Source organism: Micropterus dolomieu, linkage group LG01 (genome assembly GCF_021292245.1).
Source record: "Micropterus dolomieu isolate WLL.071019.BEF.003 ecotype Adirondacks linkage group LG01, ASM2129224v1, whole genome shotgun sequence".
Taxonomy (NCBI): Eukaryota; Metazoa; Chordata; class Actinopteri; order Centrarchiformes; family Centrarchidae; genus Micropterus; species Micropterus dolomieu.
Genome location: NC_060150.1, coordinates 3296892 through 3316507, shown reverse-complemented (window position 1 = coordinate 3316507; position 19616 = coordinate 3296892). Strand labels below are relative to the sequence as shown.

Sequence of the window (19616 nt, the reverse complement as noted above, 5' to 3'; positions counted from 1 at the left end):
GTGTGTGTATGTATGTGTGTGTGTGTGTGTCTCTGTGTGTGTGTGTGTGTGTGTGTATGTGTGTGTGTGTGTCTCTGTGTGTGTGTGTATGGATGTGTATGTATGTGTGTGTGTGTATGTGTGTGTATGTATGTGTGTGTATGTATTTGTGTGTGTGTGTGTGTGTGTGTATGTGTGTGTTTGTGTATGTATGTGTGTGTCTGTGTGTGTGTGTGTGTGTGTGTGTGTGTGTGTGTGTGTGTGTGTGTGTGTGTGTGTGTGTGTGTGTATGTACGTGTGTGTTTGTGTGTGTGAATGTGTGCGTTTTGTCACCGCAGCCCCCTCAGTCTGAACGACGGGGTGCATCTGTTGGAGCGTCTGTCAGAGAGGATCGGCCTCTCCACCGGCGCCTTCATCAACATCAGGTAGGACCGAGGACGCCGGCGGCCCTGAACCCTCACTAACATATGTGAAACACCTCCGATGCCTCTGGAGCCTCCTGAGCACGTTTGGTGGATCCCTGACTTTTATTTCACGGGGTTAACCTAAATCTTTGGCCCTGACGCTGAGACATAAAAGCGTGTGGAGCTGAGCAGCATGGTGCTGGTTTCTGCATGATTTTATTCTGCTTACCTTTTCCCTGCTTGGACTAACCTTTGCACCTGACACTGACCCCTGACTTTTGACCTAAAACTTTCTCCACCTTATCAAGTTGTCTGAAAGTCTTTATTCAAGTCCTCATAGCTCCCATAAAGTGACTGCTAGTCGTCCACACAGAGTAAGAATAAATAAATAATCTAAAAATACAAGTCATGTTTGTGTGAAGAGGAAAAGAAAAGAGTTCAAATCCCACATTATCAAACTGAAAGAAAATAGGGGATCTGATTTTACAAGTAAAATATTGTGTTTTTAATTATATTATATCATTAAGTTATTTTATATTAGATTATTATATCAATATATTATTTTATTTATATTATTATATCATTGTGTTCTTTTATATTATATTATAAATATGTAATTATGTTAGTAAAAACATAATATTATGTTAATGTATATAATATAATCATACAAAAACTGCCAAAAAGAAAAGAAAAAATATGAAAAACAAGAAGTGATTAAATAACTTGATGTGATTAATAATAGTCTTTATGGAGCCGACGTAAATTACAATTAACTGCAATCAATTTCCATTAAATTCAGACGTAAAAAAAAAAAAGAAGATCATTGTGAAGCTAAAAAATGTAAACAATAATCCTAAAATTACAGAACACACCAAGAATAAAAGATTATGAAAAACGTCCCAAACAATGAAAACTGAATCCTGAGATAAGGAATAAAAAATACTTTAGAATATCCATGAAACAAGTTGATTTGAAGTAAGAACACTGAAATATTGTTGTTGCTCTGACAGATGTTTTCACCTGTCACAAGACAATAAAACTGAATGAAACCACTTAATTACAGAAAAAACAATACGTTGCTAAGATGAGGTGGAGATTTTTGCAGTGAAGAAACCAGAATAAAACATCTGCTGATGAAGCTGGGTCTAGTTCCGCTTCACTGTTCATGTTTAATATTTCAGTTATTCATCCTGAGTTATAAAAACACAGCCGAACAAGTTTAAAACACAATATGTTTGAATACATGAAGCAGAAAGACAGAGTTTTCTCTGTAAAACCACAGGTAGAGGAAGTATTTAGATCCTTTACTCAAGTAAAAGTACTAACACCACAAAATGCACCAAAATATGTGAAACTCCTGCATTGAAATTGCTTTTTTAAGTAAAAGCATTTACACTAGACTTAAAGTATTCCAAGTTAAAGTATTTAATGCTTAAAATTAAAAATAAAAACTATTAAAGATAAATTTAAATAATTTACAGCAAACATTTGAGAAGCTGGATGCCAATTCATTTTCTGTCAATCGACTAATCGTTTCAGCTGCATGTGTAGTTTAATCTATAACAAAGCGCCACATATTAAAAGCTCTTCATATGTTTGGATGTACATATATTTATATTTATATTAAAAATGGCTTCATTTGTTAAGCTAATAACAAAAGCTGTCAACTAAATAGAAAAAGTACAATACTGACAGTTTAGAGTAGAAGTAGAAAGTGGCATGAAAAGAATATGCTCAAGTAAAGTACAAGTACCTCAGATGTGTACTTAAGTACACTACTTGAGTACTGAGTTCGGCTTTGGATCTGCTCTTGTGTTTCCTGCAGCGTGGTCGGACCTGCGATCACCTTCAGGATCAGACCGAACTCCAAGAACCTGACGGCTGGAGATGTGGCAGAGAAGGCGGGTACGTCACCTGGTGGTTTATCGATTTCAACACTTAAAAAACAGACACAGCAGGAACACAATACTTCAAATACTACCCACACATAGTCCTTCAAGTACTCCAGGTTTGGGAGCTGAAATATGCACGTGTGTTTTTCAATGTTTTATTTTTGCAGTTGCAGAGAAGAACTTTCTGGAGTCTGAGACGGGCCTGAAGGTGCTGCAGGGCGGTGTCGGAGAGGTGGGTGCGCTTGTGTTTGATACCTGAGGCGTGCAAGGAAGAAGAAGTGAGAGAAGAAGAAAGGCAGCAGAGAGGGTTTAGCGTGAAAGCTGGAGGAGCAGTGAGGGATAAAGACCAAATTAGATCCAGTTGTGACGGGGATGAGCGGAGGGATGAAGGTTAGAGAGGAGGAAATGAGGGAGCGGACTCTACTCTCTATTGTGTGTGTGTGTAGTAGTAGTAGTAGTAGTAGTAGTATTGTAATATTGATGTAGCTGGTAAAAGTAGCAAAAGTCTACCACAGTATAGAAATACTTAAGCAAAATTCCTGCATTCAAAAGTAAAAGTACCAAAAGTAAAAGTACTCAAAGATGCAGGATGGCCCATTTTTAGAATAATATATATTATACTATTGGATTGTAATTATAGTAGTAGTTAGTAGTAGAAGTGGCTACCCCTGCTGCTACTATTACTATGTCAGTGGTGGTAGAAGTACTCATATCTCAGTATAGGCTACAATGTAAAAGTAGTGTAGAAATACTCATGTTACAAGTAGAAGTCCTTCATTTGAAACTTTACTTAAGTAAAAGTAAGCATCAACATGTAATTAAAGTACCGAAAGTTAAAGTACTCGTTATGCAGGATGACTCATTTCAGAATAATATAAATTATACTATTATTGGATCATTATTATTGTAGGTGGCTAGTGTGTAGTGGTGTGTAGTAGTGTGCATTCAAAACTTTACTTAAGTAACACTACAGAACTATTAGCATCAACACATAATTAAAGAAGCAAAAGTAAAAGTACTCATTATGCGGAATGGCCCCTTTCAGAGTAACATATCTTATAATATTGGATTATAATTGTTGTAGTAATTGAATGGACTTTTGAATGGAGATTAACCTGTGAAAATGCATCATATTTTATTAGTATAATTTATATTTTATGTTAATAATCAGAATCTGCAAAGTGGCATCATATTTAAGAAGATGATCAAAGTAACTGTTAACTAAAGTTATCAAATATACAAAGTGGAGTACAATATGTGCCTCTAAAATGTAGTGGAGTAAAAGTATAAAGTGGAAAAACTCAAGTAAAGTACAGGTACTTCAAAACTGTACTTGAGTAAATGTACTAATTTACTCTCCATCATTGTTTAAAAAGATGATAATCTGGAAAAGCATCTTTCAAAAAACGTCAGAGCAGTTTTTTTTCAATACACTTTTATTTTGAAAGTCAGTCCTGGAAGTCCAGTTGGTTTGAATTTATTTTAACTTGACAGTCTTGATTTTTCCGGAGCCCCATGTGAGTTTAGCAGGACGTCAGGAAAGTTGCTCCGCATCGTGTGTTTGGTGAGTGAAAACAGAAAAATCAGCTCATTAACACTTTATTATTATTGTTAAAGTAGTTTATCTATCGAGCAGTAAAGTTGAGTGAACACTTTATGCTCATTGATCACGTGTGTCACACAGTAGTCTTATAAAGATGATTTAATAACATGTTGATAGAGATCTATATGCACTTTAAATTCTTCATCTCTATATAATGTTGCAGCACTATCAGGGTGTCTGAACACTTAATAACATGTTTATAGTGACATTAAAGTACTTTTTATTATCTATGGTCTGGATCATAATCTTAATAACAATATATTCCCTTGTGTACTCATTGGCCAGTTAATAAGATGTTTTATCATGTCATATGTTTGTACTTAAACTCATTTATGTCACTTATTATATTACGTATATAATGCCCCTGTAATATTCCTACAGTATAATGATGTATCATCTCTACAGTCAGTTTAAAGTGACATTTGTGTTCTTTATACCACTTAATGTATTTGTTTAATATTTCTAAAATATATTTCTTATAGTACAATGAAGTATTTCCCTGATTAATGTTATATTTTATCATCATATCTGTAGGCCTGTAATACTATTATATATATTGAATTGTAATGCACGTGTAGCTGTGAGTGAGTTTTACTGTATTTTTCTGTGTATTACCTGAGCACAGAAGCATGAATACTTTATATCGTAAGGTTTCTGCAACTCTTGTCTGTTGTCTGACAACTTTTTCTGACATGCTTAAGGAACTTTTCAGCTGTTGTACGGCCTCTTTAAATGATTTATTCTTGCATTACAAGCAACGATAAGGCTTGTAGTACCACGAATTAAAGTAAGGAGAAGAGGTTCTTCTAAAAGGCCTAAAGCAGTGAAGCACTTTAAATCCACTTGTGTCCTCCAGCCACATGCAGCCGGTCATCCATTTTCTTTTTTTCTCTTCTGTTTCACACACTGAAGCCCACTGGGGCCCCTTCATAATAGCAGGTGAAGTAGCCTTTCTACCCCCCTGAGCTCAAACTTTAATGTGTTTCAGACACCACACACACACACTGAGAGAGAGAGAGCGCCTCACATTCCTGAGGCCCACGGGGAGGAAGGAAGGAGGAGGTCAGGAAGGTCAAGAGAGACAATTCATCCAGGGGGAAAGAGGGAGGGGAAGAAAAGAGAATGGAGGGAGGAAGAAAGGAAAAAGGATGATGAAAAGGAGGGGGAGAGACAGTCGGGGAGTGACAAGGGGAACAAAGAAGATAAAAGGATGGAGGAGAGGAGGGAAGGAGAGGAGGGAAGACGAAAGTAAGGTAGGCAAGAGGGGGAGACTGCTTTCGCTGTTCCTTGATCTTCAAGAGGTTAAGGAAATATGTGGAGGAGAAATCATGGGAGAATCTGACTGTACTTACACTAGACTTTAAAAAATAACATCTTTATTTGCAACACACGGAAGATACACCGATCAGCCATCGCCTGGAAGCACTGAAGCCCGTCTCCTTAGCATTTAGAGAACTCGACCAGCTCTTATCACAGCTGCCACCTGATACCGATCATTTCACTCAGTTAGGAACCTTCCTAAACAAAACAAAAAAGACCACAGCCCAGGTCTTACAAAAAAACCCACAGGTGAAATAGTTTTCCACAGGTGAGAAACCACATTGACATTTATAACATGCGAAATGTGTTTCACAGAGGATATTAGCCTATATGTGACATTGTTGTTTTCACGTGCAAAACATGAACAAAACCATGTGTGCTGTTATGATGTAAATTTATCAAATACGTAACATTTACATGCTAAATAAATAACTACATAGGTACAGTACATATACAACCATACATTTCTATTTACAAATAAAGAAATAAAATAGAATAAACAAAAAAGTCACGAATGAAGCAAACCTTAATGCAAGAAATCATTTTTTAACCTCAGCAGCTGCTCTGAATCTTAATGAAGGTGGTTTAACCTAAAAAAAAAAGACCCACACACACACTGTAGTCCTGCATGTTGCAGCACTGAGGCACATTTTTGTCCCAGGTTCCCGCTGAGATGGATGGGAAGACATTAAAGAAGAAACACCTCCTCCTCCTCCTGCTCACACTTTCTTTTATTCAGCTGTCCACCTCGTTAGCTAACTGGGTGCACAGAAAGCAGATTCATTTTCTTTCCTGCTCCACAGAGGAATGATGGGAAAGCGCTGCCCGTGGCGACCCGTGTCCAGCCCGGCTCCCGCGTGGTGTTCTCCACGCTGGTGGCCATGGCCTGCATCGGCGGCATCCTGGTGGCGGCCATGACCATCGCCTGCCTGCGCCACCACGCCCACCGGCTGGCAGCGAAGAAGCTGGGTCTGGGACCAGAGGGGGGCAGCTTCAGCCACCAGGAGTACCAGGTGAGGAGAGAGAGAGAAGTTACAGCTCTTAAAAAGCACATTTAAATCAAACAATAAAGGACAAGTAATCATTTACTACATGTAATACACGATCATGGGGTTTAAAGGTCCAGTGTGTAATATTTAGGAGCATCCGTTAACAGAAATGCAATATAAAATCCATAACTATGTTTTCAGAGGTGTATAAAGACTTTACATGATGAACCGTTAAGTTTTTATTACCTTAGAATGAGACATTTGTATCCACATACACCGCGGGTCCTCTTACATGGAAGTCCACATGTTGTGCCGCCGTGTTTCTACAAGTAGCCCAAACGGAGCGTTGAATACGTACGAAGAAAAAGAAGTGTTAGTACTAGTAGTCGTCGTCGTCTGGTTTATTAGAGACGACAGAGCAGTATATAAATATCTAAGAAGGCTTTGCCAGAGGTTCTCTCTATTATATAAAGATTTTAAAAGGGGAACCACGTGTTGACAGTTTTCACAGCCTTTTTGTTGTTGGATTTAGAAATTAAAAGAATATAAGACATTGTAGATGCCTGCGTGTTGTTTAAACGCTCTGATAATGCTAATCCAACACATCTTTGTAGTGGCATCCATGTTGATTCCACATTCAGACTTAAGAGCACATGAACACACCCTGAAGTCTGAAGAACGACTTCACAACTCGGGAAATGGGACCATCTGAGGAGCACGTGAATGCACCGTGGGCCACTGGTTGCAATTCATAACCCTCACCTCTAGATGTCGCTAAAACGTACACACTGAACCTTTAAGAGCTGTCAGATTGGAGATTAACTAAATACAGTGAACGTCTCTGCAGGGTTAGGCATTATAAATTTTATTTATTTGACTTTTCGTTTGTTTACAATGCCTAAAATATAATGTGTGTGCGGAAGTAACATAGATGACACACTGCCTGGTCAGCAGCAAAGCTGACATATATCAGAGACTAGTTGGTGAACATAGTGGAGCATTTAGCAGCTGAAGAGCCAGATATTTACCTCAGGAGGTGGTAGAGATAATAAGATATTAGATTGCATTCATGAGGTAGACACAGAAACAACTCCAAACTACTGCTAATATGAATGTTATAAGGTGATAATGTGTCAGCTTGTGGAAATGCTCCCAAATAGCTTTAAAATGAGTCTGTGCAGGTTTAAAGAACATTATAAAAACGCAATATTTAAAATAATGTTATTAAAATAAACACAACAAAAGACATTAAATAAGTTATAAAACATATAAAAAGCTCTATAAAAAACCCAGAAACTAAATAAAGCAGTGTAACAACACGATACATACATAACTGGCTCACCAGGACCTGTGTCGCCAGCACATGGCCTCCAAAGGAGCCTTCGGACGCATGGAAGCCGCTGCCCTCGGCGCCGTGGGAGGTGCGAGCGGAGGAGGAGGAGGAGGAGGAGGAGGAGGTGGAGGTGGTGGTGGTGGAGGAGGAGGGGGTGCTGGTGTCGGGGGAGGAGGAGCAGGAGCAGCGGGAGGAGGAGGTGCAGACTCGAGGGTGAGCAGCGTGTCGTCCCAGTTCAGCGACGGAGCCCAGCCCAGTCCGAGCTCCCACAGCAGCACGCCGTCATGGTGCGAGGAGCCGGCGCAGGCCAACATGGACATCTCCACCGGTCACATGATACTGGTCAGTGCCACGCAGCGTGTGTTTGTCACGTGATAACTCTGAGGAGGCGCTGACTGATGTTTCAGGTCTAAAGATGTCCGGAGGATAGAAGGCTGAAAAACTATTTCACAAACACAAATTTAAATTTAGTTTTTCTGTTGAATTACTAAATAATTGTACCTCCACAGTAAATACTGAAGACATACGCAGCCTGTAACAACACATATAGAAGTTGCTCTGTAAAGAACAGCTGCTAATCCATTCTCAAAATTGGTTGAAAGATTCAAATTTTGTGCACATTTAGTTTGCATGTAATAATTTACTGAACCACAATTCGGTAACTACGTATGTTTCAGTGTAAAGGAGATCCTGTTAAGACAATAGTTACATTTACAAACACATTCACTATTTCAACCAAATTCAAGCAGAGTTTTATTATGTTTTACCTCTTTTGAGCTGCAAATCACCAAATCAACGCTAACTGGATTCCTTAAGAAAATATTTAGGACCAGTTCACCCGGACTGCTCATTTATTCATGCAGTAGTGCAAACAATTTAAGGATTAAGCGTGTTTTAAAGTTCATTCTTGACCTTGGAAACAGTAGTGTGTTCAATCTATCAAAGTCAAACATGAAAAATTACCATGAAAATGTCCTTTTCTACTTTTACAAACAAGCTCAAATCAGCAAGTAGTTCAAATTTCTAAAGTCTGATTTAAAAGTCGATTTTACTTTCAGTTTTGGGAGACTGGACAGATAATTGGCTTTAAAATGTTTAAGGGGAATTCATGAGAAATTGACCTTCAAAGATAGACAAAATATTTATATGAATATTTAAAATTCTGTCTGTTTTGTTTCTTTTCTTTTGTTGTTGTTCTGACTTTCAAAAGAAAGTCTAATGTAGTTTAAGTTTCAAACACCTTTTACCTGCTGAGAAATGTGCAGCAGGAGAGGAACTTTAGAAAGAAAGAACTTTATACAATATATATATAAGTTTTTAACAAGTTTACAAAGTGCTTAACAAATAGATAGTTTGTATTCATTTGTATTACAAACAGCAGTCTTAGGAATATGTTTACAGCAGCAGTGGCTTGCTAACACCCCTCAGGCCTACATGGAGGACCACCTGAGGAACAAGGACCGTCTGATGAAGGAGTGGGAGGCTCTGTGCTCCTACCAGGCCGAGCCCAGCGCCGTCTCTGTGGCTCAGAGCGACGCCAACGCCAAGAAGAACCGCTGCCCCGACTCCGTGCCCTGTGAGTCCCAACAGCTGCTTCGCTTCCAGTCCCACCGATGATTGATTTAAAACCTTTTAACAGCATGTCACACGTCAGATCCCAGATTTTCAGGGCTGAATTTAGGGAGAAATGTGTCTAAAATGATGCACGAGTCATCTAGAATATCAATGAAGCACAAATTTATGTGTTATGAAGTCAGACGGGCTGGAATAGGATGATTTTAACGACCTTAAAGCTTCTTGAGGGAAAATAAAAGGGGACATGTTAAATAAATAAAGGAGTTAAATGTCACTGTTGTCCTTCAGATGACCACTCGAGGGTGAAGCTGAAGGCGGAGGTCAACCCGTCACGCTCTGACTACATCAACGCCAGCACCATAGTAAGTCTGTGGTGGTCACCATGGTAACCACATTATTCCTCTGGGAGAGCTCATGTTTGACCCGCTGTTGTTGAAGAAACGTGATCCGCGGGAGGGGAATTAAAGCCCTTCTTCTTTTTGTTTGGTGAGTTTATCTCGTCATCCATCCACTCCCAATCAGTCAATCAGAGATCAGTATGCCTCCCACAAAATAAAATAACCTGATCCACCAAGTAACATTTGTAACGAGACACTGCCGGTGATGATAAAGGGTCAAATGTTTCCCAGTAAATTATGGATTATGAGCTGAAGTTCTGCACAGCATTAAGTTTTAGTATCATGACTCTCAAAACCTGAAAACCAAGATTAGTGTTTTTGTTTTTGTAGGAGGCCTTAATATTTAAACAGTAAAAATATATCAACCTGTTGACAACAGAAACCTGTACCTGCAGGTTGAAATATTCTTACTGCACTGACTTTAAGAAAATAAGACTTTAAGGACTCTAATCCCAGACAAAATAAGGTGTTTTCTGCAGTGAAATAAATGTTATTTCTTTTCTGGGCCGAGATAAGATATCACACTGATCTGAAAGGACACCAGTTCAATTTAAAGCGGGGGGGGGGAAAGTGAATAAAGGCTGAGAGTAAAGTACTCAAAACGAGAGCTAGAGTATCTTTCTTGTGCATGTCCTCCACACTTCCTGTGTCATGCATTAGCACCAGAGCATCTTTAGCCAGGTTAATCTTCTCTTATTCCATTTAAAAGATTAATTTAGCCTCAATATGTCTCCAAACAATCTGATGCTCCTGGTAAACGCACTGAAAGCAGAAAGAATGCAGTCGCTGCCACCATCTTAGCTGGTTTCTCTGGTATCTGACAATTTGTGCTCAGCCCCGAGGCGACCTTTGCCCCTGTATAACCTTTCACCCCCCCGCCCCCCTTCAGATTGAGCACGACCCCCGGATGCCTGCCTACATCGCCACCCAGGGCCCCCTGTCACACACCATCTCTGACTTCTGGCAGGTCAGTGAGACGCAGAATTAAACCTTCTAGTTTGTGTAGATAAATAAAGTAGTGCTACTGCGTACATGGAGGGGTGAATTCCAGTTATTGACTGAACGTCTGTTGTTGTGCAGATGGTGTGGGAGAACGGCTGCACCGTGATTGTGATGATGACGGCCCTGGTGGAGGACGGAGACAAGCAGTGTGACCGCTACTGGCCTGATGAGGGCTCGTCCCTCTACCACATCTATGAGGTGAGAACAGTGTCAGAGTGTGAGAGAGCGACCCAGGGAGGACGTTTCCGATCAGTTTTCGGCAGCTGTCATTTTTTACTGCTCTGCAGGTCAACTTGGTGTCGGAGCACATCTGGTGCAACGACTTCCTGGTGCGGAGCTTCTACCTGAAGAACGTGCAGACGCAGGAGACCAGGACGCTCACGCAGTTCCACTTCCTCAGCTGGCCGGCACAGGGCATCCCCACCTCCACACGCCCCCTGCTGGACTTCCGCAGGTACTGACGCTACCTGTTTATCCACACGTAACGGAGAGACAACGTTATTAAACAGTGTAAAATTTAGCTGCATTACTGAGGTGTTTATGCATCGTAATATCAATAAATTAAGACACTGACAGCTGATTGGCCTGAGTCACGTATGGACACACGGAAAAGACCTCTGGGAAGCCCTTTAGCGTCATTCATGAAAGCTAAAAACAGGTGTAGGATATAAGGAAGATAAGCCCTACACATCCAAAAATGGGATATGGGAAATGAGATTGGTCTTGACCAAACGTCCATATGATCCGCTGTCAGTCATGATAAAAGGTCAAATGTTTCCCAGCAAATTTTAGATTATGAGCTGAAGTTCTGCACAGCATGTAGTTAGGGCATCATGACTCTTAAACCCTCAAAAGTCGGAAGATTCAAACTAAGATTAGTGTATTTGTTTAAGTAGGAGAGGCCTTAATACTTAAACGTCCTATCAAACCTAAAGTGCTAAAAACCTTATTTCTTGTTTTTTTTTAATTAGGCTTTGTGCAGTAAGAATTTTTCAACCTGTTGGCTTCAGATATCAACTTATTTCAAGACTTTTCTGAAAGCGAGTGTTTGTACCTGCAGGTTGAAATAATCTTACTGCACTGACTTTTAGAAAATAAGACTTATAAATTAAATAAATGAATAATAAATAATGGGCCGAGCTAAGATATCACACTGATCTGAAAGGTCGCCGGTAGTTCAATTTTAAGAGTAAAGTACTCTTAAAGATAGAAAACACAAGCTAGTGTATCTTTCTCGTGCATGTCCTCCAAACTTCCTGTGTCATGCGTTTGCGCCAGAGCATCTTTAGCCAAGTTAATCTTCTCTTATTCCATTTAAAAGGAGAATAAAGATGAATTTTTTTCTCAAGGTTTTCCTTTACAAACACTTCACCGTCTTTAAACTCTCAACACTTCATCTATGATTCTCCCGATTCAAGAAACATGTAAAGCTGGAGGTTGAACTATATGAAAAGGACAATAAAAAAGTTTAGATTGCACATTGTCTGCCAATTAGTCTGTTTTAAATTACTTTTCATAGCTTAGACGTGGACTGAATATGATTTGTTAAAGGTGTTTTTATTTTAAGTGTTACTTTGGCAGCGATTTATAACAGCAGCCACAGACTTTAATAGGATAAAGTGTCTGTAGGGTCAAGTATTTTAGAAAAACACGTTCAAAAAATAATTGTGTTACTACTATTGAACTCAGACACTGCATCAACACCTGCATTAAAAACCTTTTTAAACGACACCCAGCCCTAATAACACGATGAAGAAACAAGATCGTTGCCGTCCATCCTTCTGTCTTTCCACCATTATTCTCTTTGCTGCCCTCCCTCCCGCTCCTCTGTCCCTCCCCTCTTCCCGTCCTCCCACCCTGTGCGATGGAGGTCGGCCGGGCCCTTGGTTTTATTTTGAACATATCTGTCTGTGTCATTCTTGTGGTTTGCAGCTAGTAGTCTGGGTCCAGTTGCATAGTCACAAAAATGATCATGGACTTATGTGGCTGCAGCAGGAGGTCCATCGCCGAAAGCCCCTTTTTACCCCCGATCTATCTATCTATCTATCTATCTATCTATCTGTCTATCTATCTTTCTGTCTATCTATCTATCTATCTATCTATCTATCTATCTATCTATCTATCTATCTGTCTATCTATCTATCTATCTATCTATCTATCTATCTGTCTATCTATCTGTCTATCTATCTATCTATCTATCTATCTATCTATCTATCTATCTATCTATCTATCTATCTATCTATCTATCTATCTGTCTATCTATCTATCTGTCTATCTATCTATCTATCTATCTATCTGTCTATCTGTCTATCTATCTATCTATCTATCTGTCTATCTGTCTATCTGTCTATCTGTCTATCTTTCTGTCTATCTGTCATGCATAATGCTTGTCTGGCTGAAACTAAAATGTTTCCCATAGTTTTTTCACCCAAGACTTCAGTACAGTGTGTTTTATTTTGAAAAACAAGTTGATTTAATTTAGCTTTTCTCAGTGGCTTTGGTACATTTCTCAAATCAGCCTTAACATTTGCAAAACAGTGAGTGCGTTCCCCGAAAACAGCACCTCGCAGTCCTGCAGAAGCTTGTCACTTGCTCAAAATCCTTAGTCAATCACTCAAAAGGTAGATTGTCTACAAACAAGAAGGTCAACATGTTCAGCCAGTTGTACATAATCATTTGTATAAATGTGTCTAAGCATATGGAATTTGTTCAAAATAATGAGAATTTGTTTTTATGATGTGCACAAGTGACGAGATGATGTGGAGGTTATCTGATCTGAGAAATGTACCATAGCGACTGTAAAAAAAAACAAAAAACATCCTGAAACATTTTTAAGACAGAAATTAGATTATTATTTACTGCATGACTGTTTTTTTGCTGCTCAGTGGCTGCAAAGAAATCCCAGTCTGCTTGCCTGTTCAGATTTTTACTCATTAGTCTCAGTCTACACAACATTCATTAGATACATAAACAAGAATCTCAGCTATAGATGCAAAAATCACCTCTATTATTTATTTCAGAATTATTCTTTATTTGTTCATAATTCTTTGACTGTTGGACAGTTGGGAGTTATGTGGCTCTTTCTGTTCATAATAAAATACTAAGATTCACATTAATCTAAGCTTTTGACTGCATTATGTTATTAGATATATTTTAACGTAAAGATTAATTATAGTTTTTGTGATCCTCTCTCTGATTGGATCATTGAACTAGCATCTTTGGAAATACTAAAATGTTTGTTAATATACCCGATGAAGGTTGTGTGAACAGAAACGTCATAAATATGTAACTAAATATATGAACAGTTAATTGAGACAGTTATTATATTTTCATATATTTAAAAAACAATAAAACTTGTTATGTTTTTGCTTCTTGTGTTTTCCCTCGTCAGGAAGGTGAATAAGTGCTACAGAGGACGATCCTGCCCCATCATCGTGCACTGCAGGTAAACCGTGAACATCTTGAATTTTAATCAGTAAGATAAAATATAAAAATAATAACTACGAAAGAAGTTTTCCGTTTTTTTTCTAACATGCAATGGTCAAAATTGAAGCCACTTCTTTTCATAAAACTCTTCATACAGTCTAAATTACCAACATGCATCTTGGCCAAACAATTAATCTCACCTGCAAAAGTCACTCAAACCACCAAAACACTTCATACAAGTCTCAAAATGAACTTGTTCAACCAAAACACTGGCAACAAGTCTCACTCAGAAAGCATCCATTGTCAATCATAACACACTGACCTACAAAACACTAACAACAGGAAGCATTATCTAAATTTGATTAACTTTATCTTCAAAATGTGACAGATCTTTCATATAAATCAGATCAGATCAATCATTTCTCAGATCAGAATTGAAATTCTACTTGTTCACTCCACATCATCTAGTCACGTGTGCACATCATATGTAAAAGCAATTTCGATCAAATTGTGAAATTGGCAAACGCTTTGACACATTTATGCAAATGATTATGTACAATTGTCTGCTGTTTCCTACATTATCAGTTGCTTACTGTATGTCATGTTGATTACAATGTATTACAGTTGACTGGTTCTCTGTTGCCTCCAAAACATCTAGTCATAAGTTCATTGCATAAGTCGCTACGTGCAAAATGGTTGAACATGTAATAATGTGCAAATAATTTTTTCTACATGTCTATTACTTTTTTTTGTGTACTACGGTAAATTGATGAAGATATCTGTTATGATGTCAATAAGAATCTGTGAATGATGAAATGTACCAAAGCAACTGAGAAAAACTGCATTCAGCAATTTACTTGGGGATAAAAAGGTCCTGAAATTTCAGCGCTGCAATGCAGTTTTTCTCAGTTGTTTACACAGTAACACTGGTACGTGAGACACAATGACCACAACTTGTAATAGAAGCATCAACCACTTGAACCAATTCTGCTAAAATACAAGCACATTTCCTGCTTTACACTCAGCTTGCAGTTTTACAGTAAAACCTGTAAACATAAAATGTACGTAAATGTAAATGGTTTTCGATATATTTCAGTCTGGTGGCTGCAAAAATGCAGGATATTTGCAATAATTCTGTTTTGAAATGTGCTGCAGATATATAGAGTTTTGCAGGTGGTGAAGTAGTAATGAGAAAAGAGTTCATGGATTTTGGAGAAAGTAGTCATTGAATGCATTTTGTGTGAAAGCAATGAAAAATGATTCATACTTTGGTCCACATATACTTCTGTTTCACTGACTGCGTGAAGAGTTTTGACAGTGTGACTTCAGTTTTGACCAATGCAGATTAGCAATTGAAAAAAAACTGTAATCTCACCTCCGAAACTCACTCAAACCACCAACACACTTCATACACGTCTCCAAACAAACTTGTTCAACCAAAACACTAACACCAGGGAGCATTATACATAAATGATGAACTTTTATCTTTAAAGCATGAATGATTTTTCACATAAATCTGTATTTCATTATAGACTAAGAATAGCAGATTTTGACTTTACTGTACGCAAGAAAAGCAGAATTTTCGGAGTTACTATTTAATATTTTTCTATATCATTGCATATAGTCATTTACTATAAATAATTAAGATAAAAAGTTGAAAAACTAATTTCTGAAATTTCAGTGCTGGAATGCAGTTTTTCAACGACCACAACCTGCATGCACCAACCATCTGAACCAATTCTGCTAAACTGTAAAGCACATTTTCTGCTTTACAGTCAGATCGCAGCTCTAAACAACACTTTTTTCAAAACACTACGCACATAGAGGTAAATATTCTGCTAAGATGTTCAATATGTCTCAATGTGGTTAGTGCAGAAATGCACGACATTTATCATCATTCTGTTTCAGCTTTGACCGACGCATGTTGGCAAAAGAAAACACCTGTAATTTAGACCTGCACTCCATGGTAGTACCACTTAAATCCTCCAGGTGGCAGACATATGCAACATTACACCATCAACTCTGGTCCTGTCCTTTAATAAGATTAGAAATAAATAATACAGAGAAATTTTGTTTCTATATTCAGATGTTGTCTAACATTTCATATCTGATATTTGCATTGTAAAGCACTTTGTGAGTTTGTTTTTAATATCTCAAGTAGAATTTTTAATCAATTAGTTTTATTTATTAAAGTTTGGTTTGCGTTGTTTCTTTAGTGACGGTACAGGCCGGACTGGGACTTACATCCTGATCGACATGGTTCTCAATCGCATGGCTAAAGGTGAGCTTTACTGTAGTAATGCTCATATCAGAAGGGTCAGTTTTTTTGATCCCAACAAAGTGAAGGACGTTCAGATTAAGATTTGATCACAAGTTTAGACCTGATGTCTCCTCAATGTTCAATTTGTAAATCAGAGATTGAGTCGCTTTCTGATTTATCTTATGATTGTACTTTGTCATGTCACCTTTGGTCACAAATCTCTTTATTAATGTGTGAAACTCATAATATCTTGGTCCCTTTGTCCAAACGTATGGTCTTATTTTTGAATGTCAAATCCATTAACTGTAAAATTGTTATGGGTTAACATCATATTCATAAAAACAATATATTGACCTTAAATCCCTATATTTTTCCAGTGGCAGAGTTTTAATAAAAAATTTTAAAAAAGGGTTAAAGACATCCAATATTTTGAAACATATATATGTATTTTGGATCTCAGCCAATGGATCGATTTTGGCCCAGTCCATTTCTGATCTGACACTTAAAAATAAATTTTTTTACACATAAACTTAATAAAATGTTATTATAATTATATATATTTGCTAAAATCTGAATTGACAGCGACAGGATGTGAACTCTGGTCTCTCTACGGGGCCAAAGGTTAAAGTATTGCACGCTTTCTGAGGATGCATAAGTGTGCGTGTTACTGGTGCAATGAATGTGTGTTACCTTTTCTGCTGCAGGTGTGAAAGAGATCGACATCGCTGCTACGCTAGAGCATGTCCGAGACCAGAGGCCTGGGATGGTTCGCACCAAGGTCTGTCCAACTCTGTGTGCTGTTGAACTTCATGAGTAGATAAAGGTTACTGAAGAATGTGCCCAAAGTAGCTTCTGTCTCAGTGGAAATGGGAAGTGGAAGCTCAAGTTTTGTTCTTGAGGTGGGAACCAATGGAATAAAGGTTAGAGAAGAGGACTTGAACATATACGGTCACGCGATGAATCCCTCGGATCGAACAGCTCGGGGTGTTGGAGTTCTGTTGACTGACAATTTCGAAGTTGTATGTCTGAAGGAAAAAGTAGAAGGCTCTGAGAAAGAAGAGGTGGTGGTGAGTCTACGATCGAGTAGTTAAAAGACCGGTCAGAAGTTCTGAAGAATTTTGAGGCCAACGTCCAGAAGAAAGCCTAAAAGGCTTATAAAACGATGAGTTCATTGTCCCAGGCATTTAAGGAGGTTGTTAAATTTGTGAATTTTAAAGACGGATGTCCAAAGGAAAAACAGAAAAGCTCTTGTGTGTCTTAGATCAAGTAGTTCAGGAGGACAGCATCGTATTTTATAAACCTGGACTCATGAGCTCTTGAGGTTTCGACAAGGTGGAAGAAATAAGAAGACAAAATCTGAACAAAATAAAACGGATGCTCTGAGGCTTTAGATTCGATTGAAGCTCGCTGTCTACAGCAAGGAGTGAAACAATCCACGGAGGATCCTTTGGAGGTCTTGAGGCTCTGGGTTCAATCCTCAGCTGAAGATGAGTATTTTGAAAGCTGATGTCTGACTGGAAGATTTAAAAGCACCAGGACACAAAGTTTGTTTGTCTCAACCAATAGCTCAGTGTGTTGGAAGCATGTTTGGCATGTCTGAGGCTCTGGGTTCAATCCCCGTTTGAAGATGAGTGTTTTTAAAGGAAAAAGTGAAAAGCACCAAGAAACAGACTTCATCTGTCTGGTCCTACAGCTCAGGATGGGGGGGGATCTGGGTTCGAGGCTCAGTGACTTTTGAAGGCCACAACCCTAAAAGTGAGAAGATAAAAGCGCCCGGAGAAAAGGTTCAAATGTGAAGGGGACTTGGTGGTGTGGCCGGTTTGACAGTGACCGTAAGGCGCCAGTGGTGCAGTGTTTAAGGTTCAAATCCCGCCTACGGCCAGTACCCGGAGCTGAGGGAGGGGGCCGTGTCCCCTCCTGATGTTACGGAGAGGTAGAAGCTGGGGGTTATGGGATGGAAAATTAAGTTGCAACAGAGATTTTTAATAATGTTGGAGAACTCAAGATTAGAGACACACAATATAATTACTGAACCCAACAATTTTATTCAGCTTGTCCTTTCTTATATTATATCATTTAGTTCTGACGCACCTGCCTCAGGTTACATGTGAAAGCTAATTTTCTGTCCTAACATGTATGGCTTCTTGTTCCCAGGACCAGTTTGAGTTCGCCCTGACAGCCGTCGCTGAGGAGGTCAACGCCATCCTCAAAGCTCTGCCCCAGTGAAACCAGTATGACCCCGCACCCTCGCCCTGTCATAACTTGCCTTTTCTCTCTATGATTATCATGAAGAAGTGCTTCTCCATCTGCCCTCTGAAACATAAAGATTTAAAAACAATTTGAAAATAAGGTTTAGAATCAGGCGACTTTAAGGTTAGGAAGGATTTTTAAATATTTGTGGCACAGGCATGATGTGTTCAGGGGTTAGAAATGCAAAAAAAGAAGTGTTAAAAATGAAAGCGAGTTGGTTGTTTGTTGAGATTGTGCTACTGTTGAGTCATCATGTTTGTTTTTTGTCTCTCTTGTCAAAAAAGGTTAAATTATTGATGGGAAAAAAGTGTTAAAAGATCCCTGGTTAAGTACAGGATGTTTTGCAATGCGGTTAGGGGTGAATTCTGATTGTTTGCACATCTGTAGCTTCCCTTCCTCTCTAACACCTGACTAACACCTGCAGAAAATAAAAACACACCGTGCCGTCCTTCTCTTTGTGTGCCATCATCACTGGATATATTGTTGTTACCTCATGCAAATCAGAAAATGGAAAAAAAAAAAAAAAAAAAAAAAAGAGAAATTGCTATTCTATGAAAAAAAGAAAAGCTATTTTGTATATGTGAGTCCTTAAATAAATCTTTTCGTGTTTAAGTGCTGCAATCAGCTGTGTGTCTTCTATGACTTTCTGTTCTTACAATAAACAGCTGTACACACATATGCATAACAAGTAACTTAACTAAATAAATGCACTCAAATCAAAAGTTAAAATGAGGCTGCAGAAGTCAAAGTTAATCTTTTATGTTAATAATCTTCTAAATGTCTATTAAAAGACTTTTAAAGTATGTTCGGTGTTTTAAGAACTACTGCAGTCCTTGTTGATTGTTGTTCCGACACATTCAATAAAACGTTTGTACTACGTCTGTCAAAGTATCCTGTTAAGTGTTGTATTTGAATTTAAGATAAAAATTAATCAGCTGTGTTGGTGAAATATGAAGTTCGTGTCGGAGCTTTTTAACAGTATGTGAAAAGTAAAAATCGATATGAAATGTTCACATTTTATTATGTTAAATGTTCTTTCTGTAAACTAGAAGTTTAACCCATTAGTTATTTTACTACTTATTCTCAACAAGTCTGGATAGAAGTTGCTATATTGATATTTTGTTTTAAAAGTATTAACACCCATATTAGGAGACACGGTCTTTTTTCAACTGACTCAGCCAATCA

The 19616-nt window shown here is 38.3% G+C and overlaps 1 protein-coding gene across 1 annotated transcript; it reads left to right on the top strand.

The window, feature by feature from the left end:
- Positions 1-294: 294 nt before the first annotated feature.
- Positions 295-18959, top strand: ptprnb (protein tyrosine phosphatase receptor type Nb). Its single transcript, XM_046053616.1, has 15 exons — positions 295-404; positions 2209-2288; positions 2443-2507; positions 6002-6211; positions 7533-7656; positions 7726-7862; positions 8949-9096; positions 9384-9457; positions 10383-10460; positions 10574-10693; positions 10783-10949; positions 13887-13940; positions 16138-16202; positions 16886-16959; positions 18336-18959. The coding sequence occupies exons 1-15, from the start codon at positions 295-297 to the stop codon at positions 18405-18407; spliced, it is 1578 nt and encodes a 525-aa protein (XP_045909572.1). The 3' UTR covers positions 18408-18959.
- Positions 18960-19616: the final 657 nt, after the last annotated feature.